The sequence below is a fragment of the Hyperolius riggenbachi genome, chromosome 9 (assembly GCF_040937935.1).
Source record: "Hyperolius riggenbachi isolate aHypRig1 chromosome 9, aHypRig1.pri, whole genome shotgun sequence".
Taxonomy (NCBI): Eukaryota; Metazoa; Chordata; class Amphibia; order Anura; family Hyperoliidae; genus Hyperolius; species Hyperolius riggenbachi.
In genome coordinates, this window is record NC_090654.1 from 164,111,458 (window position 1) to 164,125,352 (window position 13,895).

Sequence of the window (13,895 nt, forward strand, 5' to 3'; positions counted from 1 at the left end):
CGTTTTTCCCTTAGTAAAATGAGCTATAAATTACTTTACTCTTATGGGCCGCAGTGGTTATCACTCTTGCCTTGCAGTGTTGGGTTCCCGGTTTAAATCCCAGCCAGAGCACTATCTGCACAGAGTTTGTATGTTCTCCCCATGTCTGTGTGGGTTTCCTTGGTAAAACTCTGCTTTCCTCCCACATCCCAAAAACATAGTTAACTAATTTGCTTCCACCTAATTTGGCCCTAGACTACAATACATATACTACACAATACGTACAGTAGCAAGAAACAGTATGTGAACCCTCTGGAATTATAGACACAACAATAGACAATCAAAGTCTGCTTAAACTAATACCACACAAATAATTAAATGTTTCCATGTTTTTATTGAACACACCATGTAAACATTCACAATGCAGGAAGAAAAAGTATGTGAACCCTTGGATTTAATAACTGGTTGAACCTCCTTTGGCAGCAATAACTTCATCCAAATGTTTCCTGTAGTTGCAGATCAGACGAGCACAACAGTCAGGAGTAATTCTTGACCATTCCTCTTTACAGAACTGTTTCAGTTCAGCAATATTCTTGGGATGTCTGGTGTTCGTCACTTTCTTGAGGTCATGCCACAGCATCTCAACCATATTGAGGTTAGGACTCTGACTTAGCCACTCTAGAAGGCATATTTACTTCTGTTTAAGCCATTCTGTTGTTGATTTACTTCTATGCTTTGGCTCATTGTCCTGTTGCAACACCCATCTTCTGCTGAGCTTCAGCTGGAGGACAGATGGCCTTAAGTTCACCTGCAGAATGTCTTAATAAACTTAGGAAAGCAGCCCAAACCATGATGCCCCCCCACCACCATACTTCACAGTTGGGATGAGGTTTTGATGTTGGTGTGCCATGCCTCTTCTTCTCCACACATAGAGCTTCATTCACTAAGACAAATAGCATGCCTTATCAAAGTTAGCACGCCTTATCAACGTTAACACTCCTTATCAGAGTAGCATAGCGAGCGCTACGAACCCCCAGGGGCTCAGGGCAGGAGGAGTGGAGCTCTCGTCATTGCCAATTAGCAGGCATAAGATCGCTATGCTACTCTGATGAGGCGTGTTACCTTTGATAAGGCATGCTATTTGTCTTAGTGAATCAAGCCCATAGTGTTGTGTGTTTCTTCCAAACAACTCAACTTTCATCTGTTTTATCTGTCCACAGAATATTTTGCCAGTACTGCTGTGGAACATCCAGCTGCTCTTTTGCAAACTTTAGCGTTTTAAGTATGTATCGTAGATTCGCTAACATGGATGTTAGCATATGCCAGAGACCAGGGGCGTAACTAGAAATCCCCGGGCCCCCCTGCAAAAAAAATCCCGCCCTCCCCCCAGCCCGCTTAGGGTCTTTTTGGGGGGCAGGAGGAGAGTGTGGCAGATCAGCAGGGAGGGGCAGCAGGCTGAACACATACTTCCATCACGCAGGAGGTCTCCAATCTGTAAGAGCTTCATGCTACTTCCTGTTTACACAGGAAGCAACATGAAGCACTTACTGATCGGAACCTACAGTGCAATGGAGGTATGTGTTCAGCCTGCCACCGCCCGCTACCAGTAATGATTGCAGGAGGGGGAGCGCTGAGAGGAGAGCCCGAGGTGAGGGAGGGGGTGAATGTCCCCCCTCCCCACTGATCTGCCACACTCTCCTCTTATGTTGCGACCCCTCCTGCCCCCCAAAAAGGCCCTGAGCGAGCCCTAGGCCTCCCCCCCCCCCCCGTGGGGGCAGGGGTCACATGCCCTATTGTTACGCCCCTGACAGAGACTTTTGTAAGTCTCTAGCTGACACTCTAGGATTCTTCTTCACCTCGTTGAGCATTCTGCGCTGTGCTCTTGCAGTCATCTTTACTGGACGTCCACTCCTAGGGAGAGTAACAGCAGTGCTAAACTTTCTCCATTTATAGACAATTTGTCTTACCATGGACTGATGAACTGCAAGGCTTTTGGAGATACTTTTATAACCCTTTCCAGCTTTATGCTAGTCAACAATTCTTAATTGTAGGTCTTCTGAGAGCTCTTTTGTGCAAGGCATTATGCACATCAGGCAATGCTTCTTGGGAAAAGCAAACCCAAAACTGGTGTGTGGTTTTTTATAGGGCAGGGCAGCTGTAACCAACACCTCCAATCTCATCTCATTGATTGGACTCCAGCTGGCTGACACCTCACTACTATTAGCTCTTGGAGATATCATTAGTCTATGGGTTCACATACTTTTTCCACCTGCACTGTGAATATTTACATGGTGAGTTCAATAAAAACATGGAAACATTTACCTATTTGTGTAATATTAGTTTAAGCAGACTCTGAGTGTCTATTGTTGTGACTTAGATGAAGATCAGATCACATTTGATGACCAATTTGTGCAAAAATCCATATAATGCCAAAGGGTTCACATACTGTATATTCTGGCGTATAAGACTACTTTTTAACCCTTGAAAATCTTCTGAAAAGTCAGGGGTCATCTTATATGCCGGGTGTCATTGATGCCGGGTGATACGCGATATTTAAATGCGATGAGCACACGTGACTTGCTGATGTTTAATTACCGGGTGCTGGAGATTCGGCGGTCACCGCATATGCTCATGTTGCAAGGTCTGGGATGCCCAGGGTATGGAAGAAAGAGATTCCGCTGTGCCCATTAAACAGGCCTCTTCCACCTGTCTGGCTCGCCCTATCCTGTTACTGCCTCTCAGATCTCGCTGCTGAGGACTGTAATGAAGTGGCACAGGCGCGCATGTGCAAGATCTGAGAGGCAGAGAAGGAGGTAAATAAAATGCAAGGGTGGGCCAGACAGGTGAAAGAGGCATGTTTTATGGGCACAGCGCAATCTATTCTTCCATGCCGCTCTGATAAACAGGGAGAACTGACCACTCTGCTTGGAGACAGGTAGAGCTGACCAATCCGCTTAGGGAGAGGGAGAGTTGACCAATCCAACCAGTCAATCACCTGTATACTGTTATATACTGGGTGCCACATACAGTACAGCACCAGTATCTGTTCATAAATAGCACCAATATATGATTTTTATTTTTTTTTTACTTTTATTTGGTGTGCGTTGGAAGAGGGGTAGTCTTATACGGATAGTATATCCCAAACTCTATATTTTAACTAGAAAAGTTGAGGGGTCGTCTTATATGACCAGTCTTCTTATACACCCAGTCTTCTTATACACCGGAAATTTTCTTGTTACTGTACATAGACATAGATATGACTACGGTAGGGATCAGATTGTGAGCCCCTCTGAGGGACAGTTAAGATTTTTGGTCTTTAATTATTACAGGGCTTCCCACATTTACACCTTAATATCAGTCCACTAATTGGAACATATGAGTCCATTTGCCTCTTCAAAATAACTGATAATTGTAGACATTATACATTTCCCAAAAAATATATATAACTTTAATTTAAAGATCAGGAATTGGGACTTTCATAAAAGACAGATTATATTTTAGGTCATATAGATGTAGAAAGATTGAAAAATGTAAAGGGGTTCACAAACTTTCAAGCACTCACTGAACACCTCTAACAACCTTATCTCAAGAGTAAAACACAGAAGAAACATGAAAACACAAACCACTTGTCTCATTTCTTTTATAATTAAATGGTGAGAGCCAAAAACAGACAGAATGTGAAATGAGCACTGAATGTCTTGCTATATACAGTAATTCACATTAACATGTCTAATGTGTGACAATAATAAATGGAGGAACTGCTGGAAGACTCACCTATAGAGACTCCACAGTGAGAGCCACAAAGGTTAATGTTGCTCTCAGAGATTGCTGCCATCCTGATATGATCAAAGGCTCTGGTGAAGAAAGTGGCAAAGGCGCTGGTATAGGCAACTGTGCGATCACGAGTGGTGCTGCCAACTGCTACACTTACCTGTAAAAACATAACATCATACAAATCACATATGGCATTTTGATAGATCAGAGCCATTAGAAAAGCTGACCGTTGGTTTCACCCTCCATCCCCTGCTATGTTGAGGCAGTAGGAAGCTGGAACACAGTATAGGGAGTCCTGGGAAGCTTAAAATTATTGTAGGGAGTTCTGGGAAGTTGGAATATATTATAGGGTGTATTGGGAAGCATGAACACAATAGAGGGTCAGAAGAAGCTGGAACTAGTATAGGGGTACAATGGTGAAATATACATTGAAGTGAAGATTCCTGTGCTCAACACCTTCATCAGCAGCAGTTTTGGGTATTGGGGGTGACAGTTCCTTCAATGATAAGCAAAGTATATTTTTTCAATGTATGTAAGTAAGGGCTGAGTGTTGATTGTGAGACAACGCTGCAGCGGTTTGCAACATACTGAACTGTAAATTTACTGAATCTACTATAGATTGATTGTTATGCTTTTTTAAGATAAACTACCCACTGTATTTATTGTGTGCATTTTATTATCAACAGTATTATTACAGTGTCCCTGTACATTTTATTTAATAAACTAGGTATTTTTTATACAGACACTGTACTCCTACCATCAATTGTGAATTATCAGGTGTATTCATATTGTGCATTGCTTATCAACAGCAACAGATAGACTACTTATGCACGCTCTATTATATGAATGAGGTGTTTTAGATACAAACACTATAGACTTATATTTGTTTTATTTGAGAAATATCCTTATAACTCAAGGGTAATTTACCCACAGTGCAGTTTGGGTTCATTCCCCATATAGTATAGGGGATACTGGGAAGCTGGAACATAGTATACAGGCTACTGCAATGGTGGAACACAGTATAGGGGGTCCTGGAACACAGTCTAGGGAAACTGGAACACACTATAGGTGGCCGTGGGAAACTGGAGCATAGTACAGGAGGTCCTCATAAACGGGAACATCGTATAGGGGGTCCTGGAAAGCTGGAATACATGTGAGGGTTGCATACTCTTGCCTTCTATGGTACGTGTGTTTAAATATGCCTAAGCTGGGTTTTCAGGATCTCTTATGATGTGTAAGGATTTTCAGCAAATAAATAACTTAGTAATTCAGCTCCACGGACCCCCATTGATTAGGAGGGAGATTTCACTTTTGTTAAAAATAAAAAAATTGCCTGCACCCAGTCAAGAATTTCCAGGACTCACAGTAAGCTCTATTTGTTCCCCTTTGAAATCCTAGCAACCAATATTCTGTGATGTCTGTAAATGGTACGGCTGCTATAAGACTTTCCAGAGATTGCCATTTTGTTGTAGAAATTATTAGCTGCACAAGGCAACAGGTCTGCTAGTCTCTGTCAGGAATACTTATGTTATATAAGCACACATGTGCCTTTAATTCTTATAATAAATAGTGCCAAACTGAAAACACTGAACTTTTATCAACAAAAGTGGATTGAGCCTTCAAATTTAAGTAAGCATGTCAATTTCAACTAATCTGAAACTGATGAAATCAAACCCACTAACTGCAGGTTTGTTGCCTGCTAACTGATTTGCAGCTACTGGGATTCCATTCAGTGGCGATCTTAATGTTAACTAGAATTTGAACTTATTTTTATTAGCAACCTTACCAGCTTCAAAAACAGGAAAATACCTGTTGCGAATGGAGATGGTAGATACAATCAGAACTGGACCAATCAAATGCACTTTCTGATGATTTTTATTGTCTCGATTCCAAGCTGTATACAATTTGCATAACATTTTTATGTAAACTGTAATTATTAGCACACAACTTATCATCTGTGGTTCTGCTGTATGTTTAAAGAGGAACTGTCGTGAAAATCTTAAAATTTAAAATGCATACAAATAAGAAGTACGTTTCTTGACTTTCAGAGTAAAATGAGTCATAAATGACTTTTCTCCTATGTTGCTGTCACTTACAGCAGGTAGTAGAAATCTGACATTACCAACAGGTTTTGGGTTAGTCCATCTCTTCATGGGGGGATTCTCAGCATGGCCTTTATTCTTTATAAAGACATTCCCTGAAAAAGATTTATACAAAGATGCTGGCCAGCCTCCCTGCTCGCCGCACACTATTTGGCAGTTGGACGGAGCAAGTGCCATTCACTAAGTGCTTTTAAAATAAAGAAAACCCTAAGAACCTCCTATGAGAAGATGGGCTAGTCCAAAATCTGTCGGTAATGTCAGATTTCTACTACTTACTGTAAGTGACAGCAACATAGGAGAAAAGTAATTTATGGTTCATTCTACTCTGGAAGAAACATACTTCTTATTTGTGTATGTTAACATGTATCTTAAGTTGTAATAGTGTTGTATATGTTTAAGAAATTCACAGTTAAGAGAAAGTTAAAAATGAACAGGGTTTTTATATGGTGCTAATCTACTTGAGGAATCTATAAAAAAATATTTTAACGTGATTGGGTAACCAGCACCCTCTCAAACATTTATGTTTCAGATAGGTTATGGTAATAACTATGTCCACATTATTTGGCCAAGACTTACCATGTTTTGTTCAGCAATGTAACATTCGATGTAGCGGTCTGGGTGTTCTTTTTTAAACAGCTCTGAAAATGTTGAGTTCTTGGTGTCTCCATCCAGGGCAATCACTCTATCGTTAGCATGTCCAAGCTTAGCTAGAGCAACACCATAAGCCTTGCGGGTGGCAAACTGAAAGAGAAATATATTGCAGTATATTATTGTATGGGGCTAGGTTCACAGTGGGACGTTATTGTCCTGCGTTATACAATCATTAAATCGCAGGTTACCGCACTGCAATGTTAACCCTATGCGACGTCCACATTGAGTTGTAAATGTTGCGTTTATTGTAACCTCTAAAAGCAGACGTTAACAAATACAGGGAAGCATACTTTTCATTGCCTGTATGCTCCATAACTAATCTAGCAAACCTGGACTGGATTCTTTTCTCTTCTAGGATGGCTACAAGGTTAGTACTACTATAGTGGAAAACAGTCAACCCCAAGAAGACAAATCAGGCAAAAACAGCGCTAGAAATGTGGGCGCAGCTGGCACCACTATAGACTGTAAAGTAAATTACAGCTATATCCGTGCTCAGTCAGTTATTTGGGCGCCGTCAAATAACAGTGCCCAAATTAGAATAAAAACAGTGCAATTTGGCCACCAGAAATAGTTGGAAGCCAAATTGCATGTGACCCCAGAGTCCACAGTGGCCTAGGGGGAAAATAGTAAGGGCTATGCAAAATATGTCAGCATTATAGAAATGCGTAATATGATAAAATGCTTGTAATGGCACTCACTACTAGTAGTGCATCTCTGGACATTTATAAGTGTGATTTAGGCCTCTCTACTTTTTGCATGTTGGGGTAGAAGGAATTAAAGTGTACCAGAGCTGAGATAAAGTAAAAGTTTTATACATACCTGGGGCTTCCTCCAGTCCGATGACCACGGATCGCTCCCACGCCGAAGTCCTCAGTCTTCTCCTGCTCCCGTAACTTCAGCCAGTTGCGGCCAGTCTGCGCAAAGGAAGTATGCCCTTTTACATATCTCTTCTTTTGCGTAGACTGGCCGCGACTGGCTGAAGTTATGGGACCCGGTACCAAAGAGGGAGAAGACTGAGGACTTCAGCGTGGGAGCGATCCGTGGGCATGGGGCTGGAGGAAGCCCCAGGTATGTATAAGACTTTTAATTTATCTCAGCTGTGGTTTCCTTTAAAGGAAATACAGTAGAACTGTATACAACCTTGGGTACTTGTCAGCATGCAATGGCTGCAGGAGGGATGAAGGCAATATGCACATATAAAATATGAGTACACTGTTTAATACTGTATGAACCATATTTACTTTGCATGTTTAAAGTGGACCTCAACGCTTGCACAGGACAGGAGGAAAACATAGAGAAATAAATGCACCCTGTATGTATTTAGAGAGTTTAACCTGTCTAATTCTCCCCCATCTGTGACTAACCACAAGTTGTAATTTGAAATTTCCTCTGCCACGGCAGAGAAGCTTAATTGTAAACACAGGATGTTAAGAATATGTCTGCCTCCATGAGAGCAGGAATTAGACACATTGCGATTTATTGCAGGATTTGTATCAGCTGTAACCAAAAATAAAAATTCTTTAAAGATTATTATGCTGTTGTATATCTTTTACAGCAGAAAGGAAGTTCTGAGTTCAGGTCCGCTTTAACAAGCATCAATGTTTATTTAATTGTGCCTTGTCCAGTTGCCTGTAAATATTTCTGAGCAAATCCTGAAACAAAACTAAGTGGAATAAGAGATACATGTTTTGGTTTGAAGTCTAACAAGACTCTGTATACAGAGACATGGCAGAAAATGTTGAAGCTCCAACTAAGTAACCAAATGATCTTTCTCCTCCATTCTCTGTAAGAAACCATGGTGCATGTTCACATAGCAGTTGTGAGATTGTGCTTTGCACGTTTAGTAAAATTATACGCGTGTGTATTTCTATTTTAACTGCTTCCAGACTGAAGCAGTAGGAATCTACGTCCTGCAGGTGGTGCTGCGGCTCTGACAGGACGTAGATTTTACTGCTTCGGAAACGGCACATACCAGCCGCTACGATGATCGCATCGCTTTCTCCCGCCGCTGTTTACTCATCCTGCCGTCTATATGACGGCAGAGCTGTGTGAGCAAATCAGGAGCCGATTTCATTGGCTCCTGACCGCGTGACCACTGTAAGCCAATCCCATTGGCTTACATTGACAGACAGGGTCAGGAGCCAATGAAAGTGGACCCTGACCGGCACAATAATGATGGCAGGGAGAGGAGCCTGCAGCGGTTGGGAGAGCAGCATGATCGGCAGGTATGTGCTACGATTCGTCGGCATGCAGCAGTTTTTGGTATCAGCAGTCTCTGGTCCTTAAGGGGCCAGAGACTGCTGGTATGCAAGTGGTTAAAGGCTTGTTTTCTATTTATATGGTAGCCACCGTAATCAGCAAAACAAGAAAATGTTCACACTCTCTCAAGGCACACTTGTTCAATGTACTGTGATGGCAACACAAGGAAGATTCATTTCAGGACTGGTGATTCCCACTTGTCTCTTGTAAGCAGCCACCAGGCTCTGTAGCATTTCAATGCAATTTATAGGTGTACTTGTGCCACTTTGTGGACATTATTGGTACTGCAGCTAAGACATGTCAAGGTAAGATTTTAATACCACAAAGTAAAACATAAAATCATGATAAATGCAATAGGATGGTGCTTAAATGATACCTTAGTCCTTATTAAAATCTAAAAACTACACCTTGTGTGTGTGGGAGGAGGTGTGCATAGCACCTTGTGTGGCCTGGCGTCCGCCTCCGTTCGCCCCCATTACCTTCCGTTATCTTCTTCCTGCTCAGGGTGGTCGGCGACCTTTGCCACCGGATATATTTTTGCCCCTAAAAATTTTATTTGTTAGTATTCCCTTACCTTTTCCCCAAGCTTATAACTGGGTAGAGAAGGCATCTTGATATTCTTAATGGACACAGTGGGAGCATCTTCCACAGGCAATGCTGGGGTTAATTTCTTCTTGCTCTGAATTTTGCTTTCAAGCTCCTTGATGACTTGATCAGCTAGGTCTTTTGGAAGTGGCTTTCCATGCCAGTTCTCCTTGTCCTCCACACCTGTAATACCAAAGGAATGGATTTGAAAATGAGATGCTTGTACAGTGTTGTTCCACCAGTGGGCACTTTCTAACAGTCCCATGTTTGCTATCCTACATAAAACAGGAAGCAACATCACATAAGTATAAGATAATGATAATAATGAGTAAAACAATATTTTTAGTATGCATGTAGGTTGCTCTCACATCTTCTGCAATGATTTTCAGTGAACATAGCCATGTGATTTATTGACCATCAGACGAGCTCACAATCTAAAGTCTGCTATACACTTGCAAACTTTCTCCCGACGTACCCAAAAGACAGATTCCTCTCTGATGGACATCTAGTCAGAGCGGGATCTATCACTGCCACACATTGCACATCAATTTTTAATAGATTTGAGCATTATATATGTGTGAATGAACCAAGCGCAAAGATGGACCGAAACACAGTGGAAAACCACTGTTCAGCTGCGTGTTATAAAGGGGACTCCCTCAACCCTTCCAAATCGAGAAACACAAATTAAATACAAATAACACGCGCTAGGAAATCCCCAAAAAACATTTATTGATAATGATCTAAAAACACACCATACAAATCGCGAATCTTCAATAATAACACCTTATAGACCAAACATTCTTGCACACCTCATGCACCAAGAAGGGCCCTTCTTTAAAGAAAAAAAAACAAAAAATATAAAAATATAAAATTGTAAAATTGTATCAGGCAATACAGGATTCCAAGAGAGAGAGATTGAATTGTTTATCTCTCTATAAAACATATATGTCCTTTAGACCTTCTGAGGAAGGCCACCGTTTTAGTGGCTGAAACGCATAGAGGTGGAGAGCTACTGTTGCTGTTTGTGGGCGACATAATCTACTGTTGATTTCTTGTGGGCACTAGGTCTGAACTAGGCTGACAGCTTGCGCGTGTTATTTGTATTTAGATTTGAGCATTAATCAAATCAATTACTGACACTCCACCAGGTGTTTCCCCTGCTAATACAGCTCTACTACCCATGCAGAATATTAGCGCAGCAAAGCACTCTCACCCCTTCAGCCGGTACGCTCCTTCCTCTGTGCTGCCGTCATCTCCCGGTGCCCGTAGAGTGAACCATGAACTGGTGTTGTACCGTGAGTGCATACATGCAGTTACAACGTCATGTTGGGGCAACAATCTTTGGCAGAACTGATCACAGTGATCAAATCTGCCGAGGAATGTGTCATAGTGTGTGGGCACCATAATCCCTATTTGGTCTTTCAGTCTAATATCCCTACCATAGTCTAAAGCCTTGTACACACGTATGAGACATGTCTACCGGCAGGGATTGTGTGTACACAGTTTAAAGAAAACCTGAAGTGAGAAGGTTATGGAGGCTGACATATTTATTTACTGCAGTAAATAAATATAAATATATTTTCTGGCGTATAAGACTACTTTTTATCCCAGAAAAAACTTCTCAAAAGTTGGGGGTCATCCGCAACCGCATGCCCGCCGTATGCGGCGTATGTATGAAAGCGGTAAGGGTGGTGCTGTATAAGTATGGTAGAAGAAAATCCACTCAACAGGATTCGTGTAAAGAGGCGGTCCCAATGATGAGGTGAGGGGGCACCTTACCGGGAAGGTGTAAGTGAAGGGCGGAGCAAGCTGCAGGCGTCTGGGATGCCCGGGGTATGAAGAAAAGAAATAGAGCTGAGCTGTGTCTGGCCCGCCCTTGTATTCTATTACCGTACCTCCTTCTCTGCCTCTCAGATCTCACTTCTGAGGACTGCAGTGAAGCGGTGCAGGCGCGCATGTGCGAGATCTGGGAGGCAGAGAAGGAGGTAATCGTGAGAGGAACAGGAAAACCCTATAGGACCCAGAGCCTTCTCTTACCCTAGGTAAGTATCTGTTTTTATTTTTCAGATTGGCTTCAGCCTTGCTTTAACGGAAATTTGAGGTGGTACATACTGCAGTATTTATACTTACCTGGAGCTTCCTCCAACCCCATGTGGTCTGTGGGCCCCCTCGCAGCCCTTCCTGGCTGCTACGTTGTCCCATGATCACCTCAGGTAATTTTGCCAGTCGTGTTCTTATGGGAATGTGCCAGCCGCGCACAGACCCCCGTTGAGGGAGCCCAAGCACTACATGGGGCTGGAAGAAGCCCCAGGTAAGTATAAATACTGCTGTATCTTAGGATCACTTTAAACATTGACCGTATCTGAGTTTGCCCATTACAATACACAATTAATTAATTCTGTAAAGCTTAGACAAGAATTCAATACTTTTTTGTTTTTGTCAGTGCATGCACCATTTTTGATACAATTTTTATAAAAGATTCTTTGATTAGATTAGCGGTGTTCAACTGGGGGCCCGTGGCCCGCCAGGCCACCTGCTGCGGCCCACCAACCGCTGGCTTTTCCCCCTGACATCCTGGAATGCAGAGCGGCAGCGGAGCGATCTCGGTCTACACTGGGCCGGTTGTATATGAGTCCCAAGATGATGCGGAGTGATACACACTCCAACTACATCACCCGGCTGGAACTCATTACTGGCCAGCTCAGCGTGAGGCGGGAGATTTAGCTGCTGGAAGTGCTGTGCAAGTGACTGCCGGAGATCAGCGCTGGAGGAGTCATCTGCCAGGTGAGTTAATTATTTTTTTATTTATAGGTTTCTAAACAAGGAATATATATCGGGGGATCGCTGTCTAATGTGATTTATTTATGGGGGACACTGCCTAATGTAATTTATTTATGGGGTAATGCTGCCTAATGTGATTTATTTATCGGGGACACTGCCTAATGTAATTTGTTTATGGGGGTGCTGCCTAATGTGATTTATGGGGGATGCTGCCTAGTGTGATTTGTGTATGGGGGACACTGCCTGATGTTTTTATTGAGGAGGAACGCTGCCTAATGTTATTTATTGAGGGGGAACGCTGCCTAATGTTATTTATTGAGGGGGAACGCTGCCTAATGTTATTTATTGAGGGGGAACACTGCCTAATGTTATTTGAGGGGGAACACTGCCTAATGTTATTTATTGAGGGGGAACACTGCCTAATGTTATTTTTTGAGGGGGAACGTTGCCTAATGTTAGTTTTTGAGGGGGAACGCTGCCTAATGTTATCTTTTTGAGGGGGGACGCTGCCAGTCAAAATGCAATTTGCGTGAATATGCTCCCAATCTGATTGAATTCTGTGGGAATCTGCTGCCAATCTAATTGAATTCTGTGGGAAGTGCTGCCAATCTGATAGCATTTCGTGGGGAATCTGCTGCCAATCTGATAGAATTTTGTGGGGAAATATGCTGCCAATCTGATTGCATTCTGTGGGGAGACATGCTGGCAAACTAATTGCATTTTGTGGGGAAATATGCTGCCAATCTGATTGCATTTGTGGGAAAATATGCTGCCAGTCTGATTGCATTTTGTGGGGAAATCTGCTGCCAATCTGATTGCATTAGATTTTTTTTTGGGGGGGGTATGGGGGTTGGCTGGCCCACCACCATGTGGTCTGGAAAAAAAATGGCCCTCCATGCCTGCAAAGTTGGACAGCATTGGATTAGATAATTCTGCTCGAACTATAAAATAAAAATTCACCAGTTGCTCATAAGTTGCTCATAATAGATGTAAAATGATCATAAAATCGATTATAAATGTAATGATCCGCTCAGCTGGATGCACTGGCAGACAGCTGATTGACCATTCCTCTAGTCTGTGGGCTGCAGGTCTCTGAAAGAGAGACCTGTCTTTCCATTACAAGTTTCTGGTCTGTTCTGCTGCTGAGGAATTTGCATACACTCGTCATGCAAATCCCCTACCTGCCTCCTTTGATGACTGGCAGTATAAAGAGCTATGTTTCCCAGAGTCCTTTGCTGGTCATAAGGGTTAGTCCTGTGATACACTCCCAAAGTGTCAGCCTTGCTCATTGTTTGAAGATTAGCCTAGAGTAATTCCTGGGACTGTGCTAGGCAGGTTCCCTAGTGCAGTTAGGATTGCATATCTGTTTTGTTTGTCTGTTGCGATTGTCCTGTCCCAGCGGTGGGTGACAGGAGATCGTTCTGATCTTGGTTCTTGGAGTATAGCTGGAGCAGCGGTTGCTACCAGCTATCTCCTCTAATCTGTCTTGCCTGGATCGCACTCGCCTTGCGCTAGTGCTGTGGATCCGTCTCTCTCACTTTTTCCTGTTTTCGTGTATCTGTCTTGTCTGCTACGAACGCTTGCTGGAGGCTCGGTGAGGTAACCGTTAAGCAAGCGCTCGCGTCCTCTGTTTCATGTTTGTCTGTCGGTGGTTAGTTAGGCGTGCTTGTCTCTGTTGTGCTTATCATGCGGAGACCGCGCATAAACGCGTGCACTGTTGCGAATGATTGCGGTGTTCGCGTTTAGCTAGCGTTTGTTATTTTC

General features: G+C 42.7%; 1 protein-coding gene across 2 annotated transcripts in view; it reads right to left on the reverse strand.

The window, feature by feature from the left end:
* Nucleotides 1-13,895, reverse strand: part of TKT (transketolase) — a 60,352-nt gene that overhangs the window by 7,377 nt on the left and 39,080 nt on the right. For both annotated transcript variants that reach the window (XM_068253646.1, XM_068253647.1), the window contains exons 7-9: nucleotides 9,340-9,533; nucleotides 6,432-6,596; nucleotides 3,754-3,910 (exon numbers count right to left, since the gene is read on the reverse strand). In XM_068253646.1, the coding sequence (XP_068109747.1) occupies nucleotides 3,754-3,910; nucleotides 6,432-6,596; nucleotides 9,340-9,533 (516 nt within the window). The remainder of the gene's footprint in view (nucleotides 1-3,753; nucleotides 3,911-6,431; nucleotides 6,597-9,339; nucleotides 9,534-13,895) is intronic.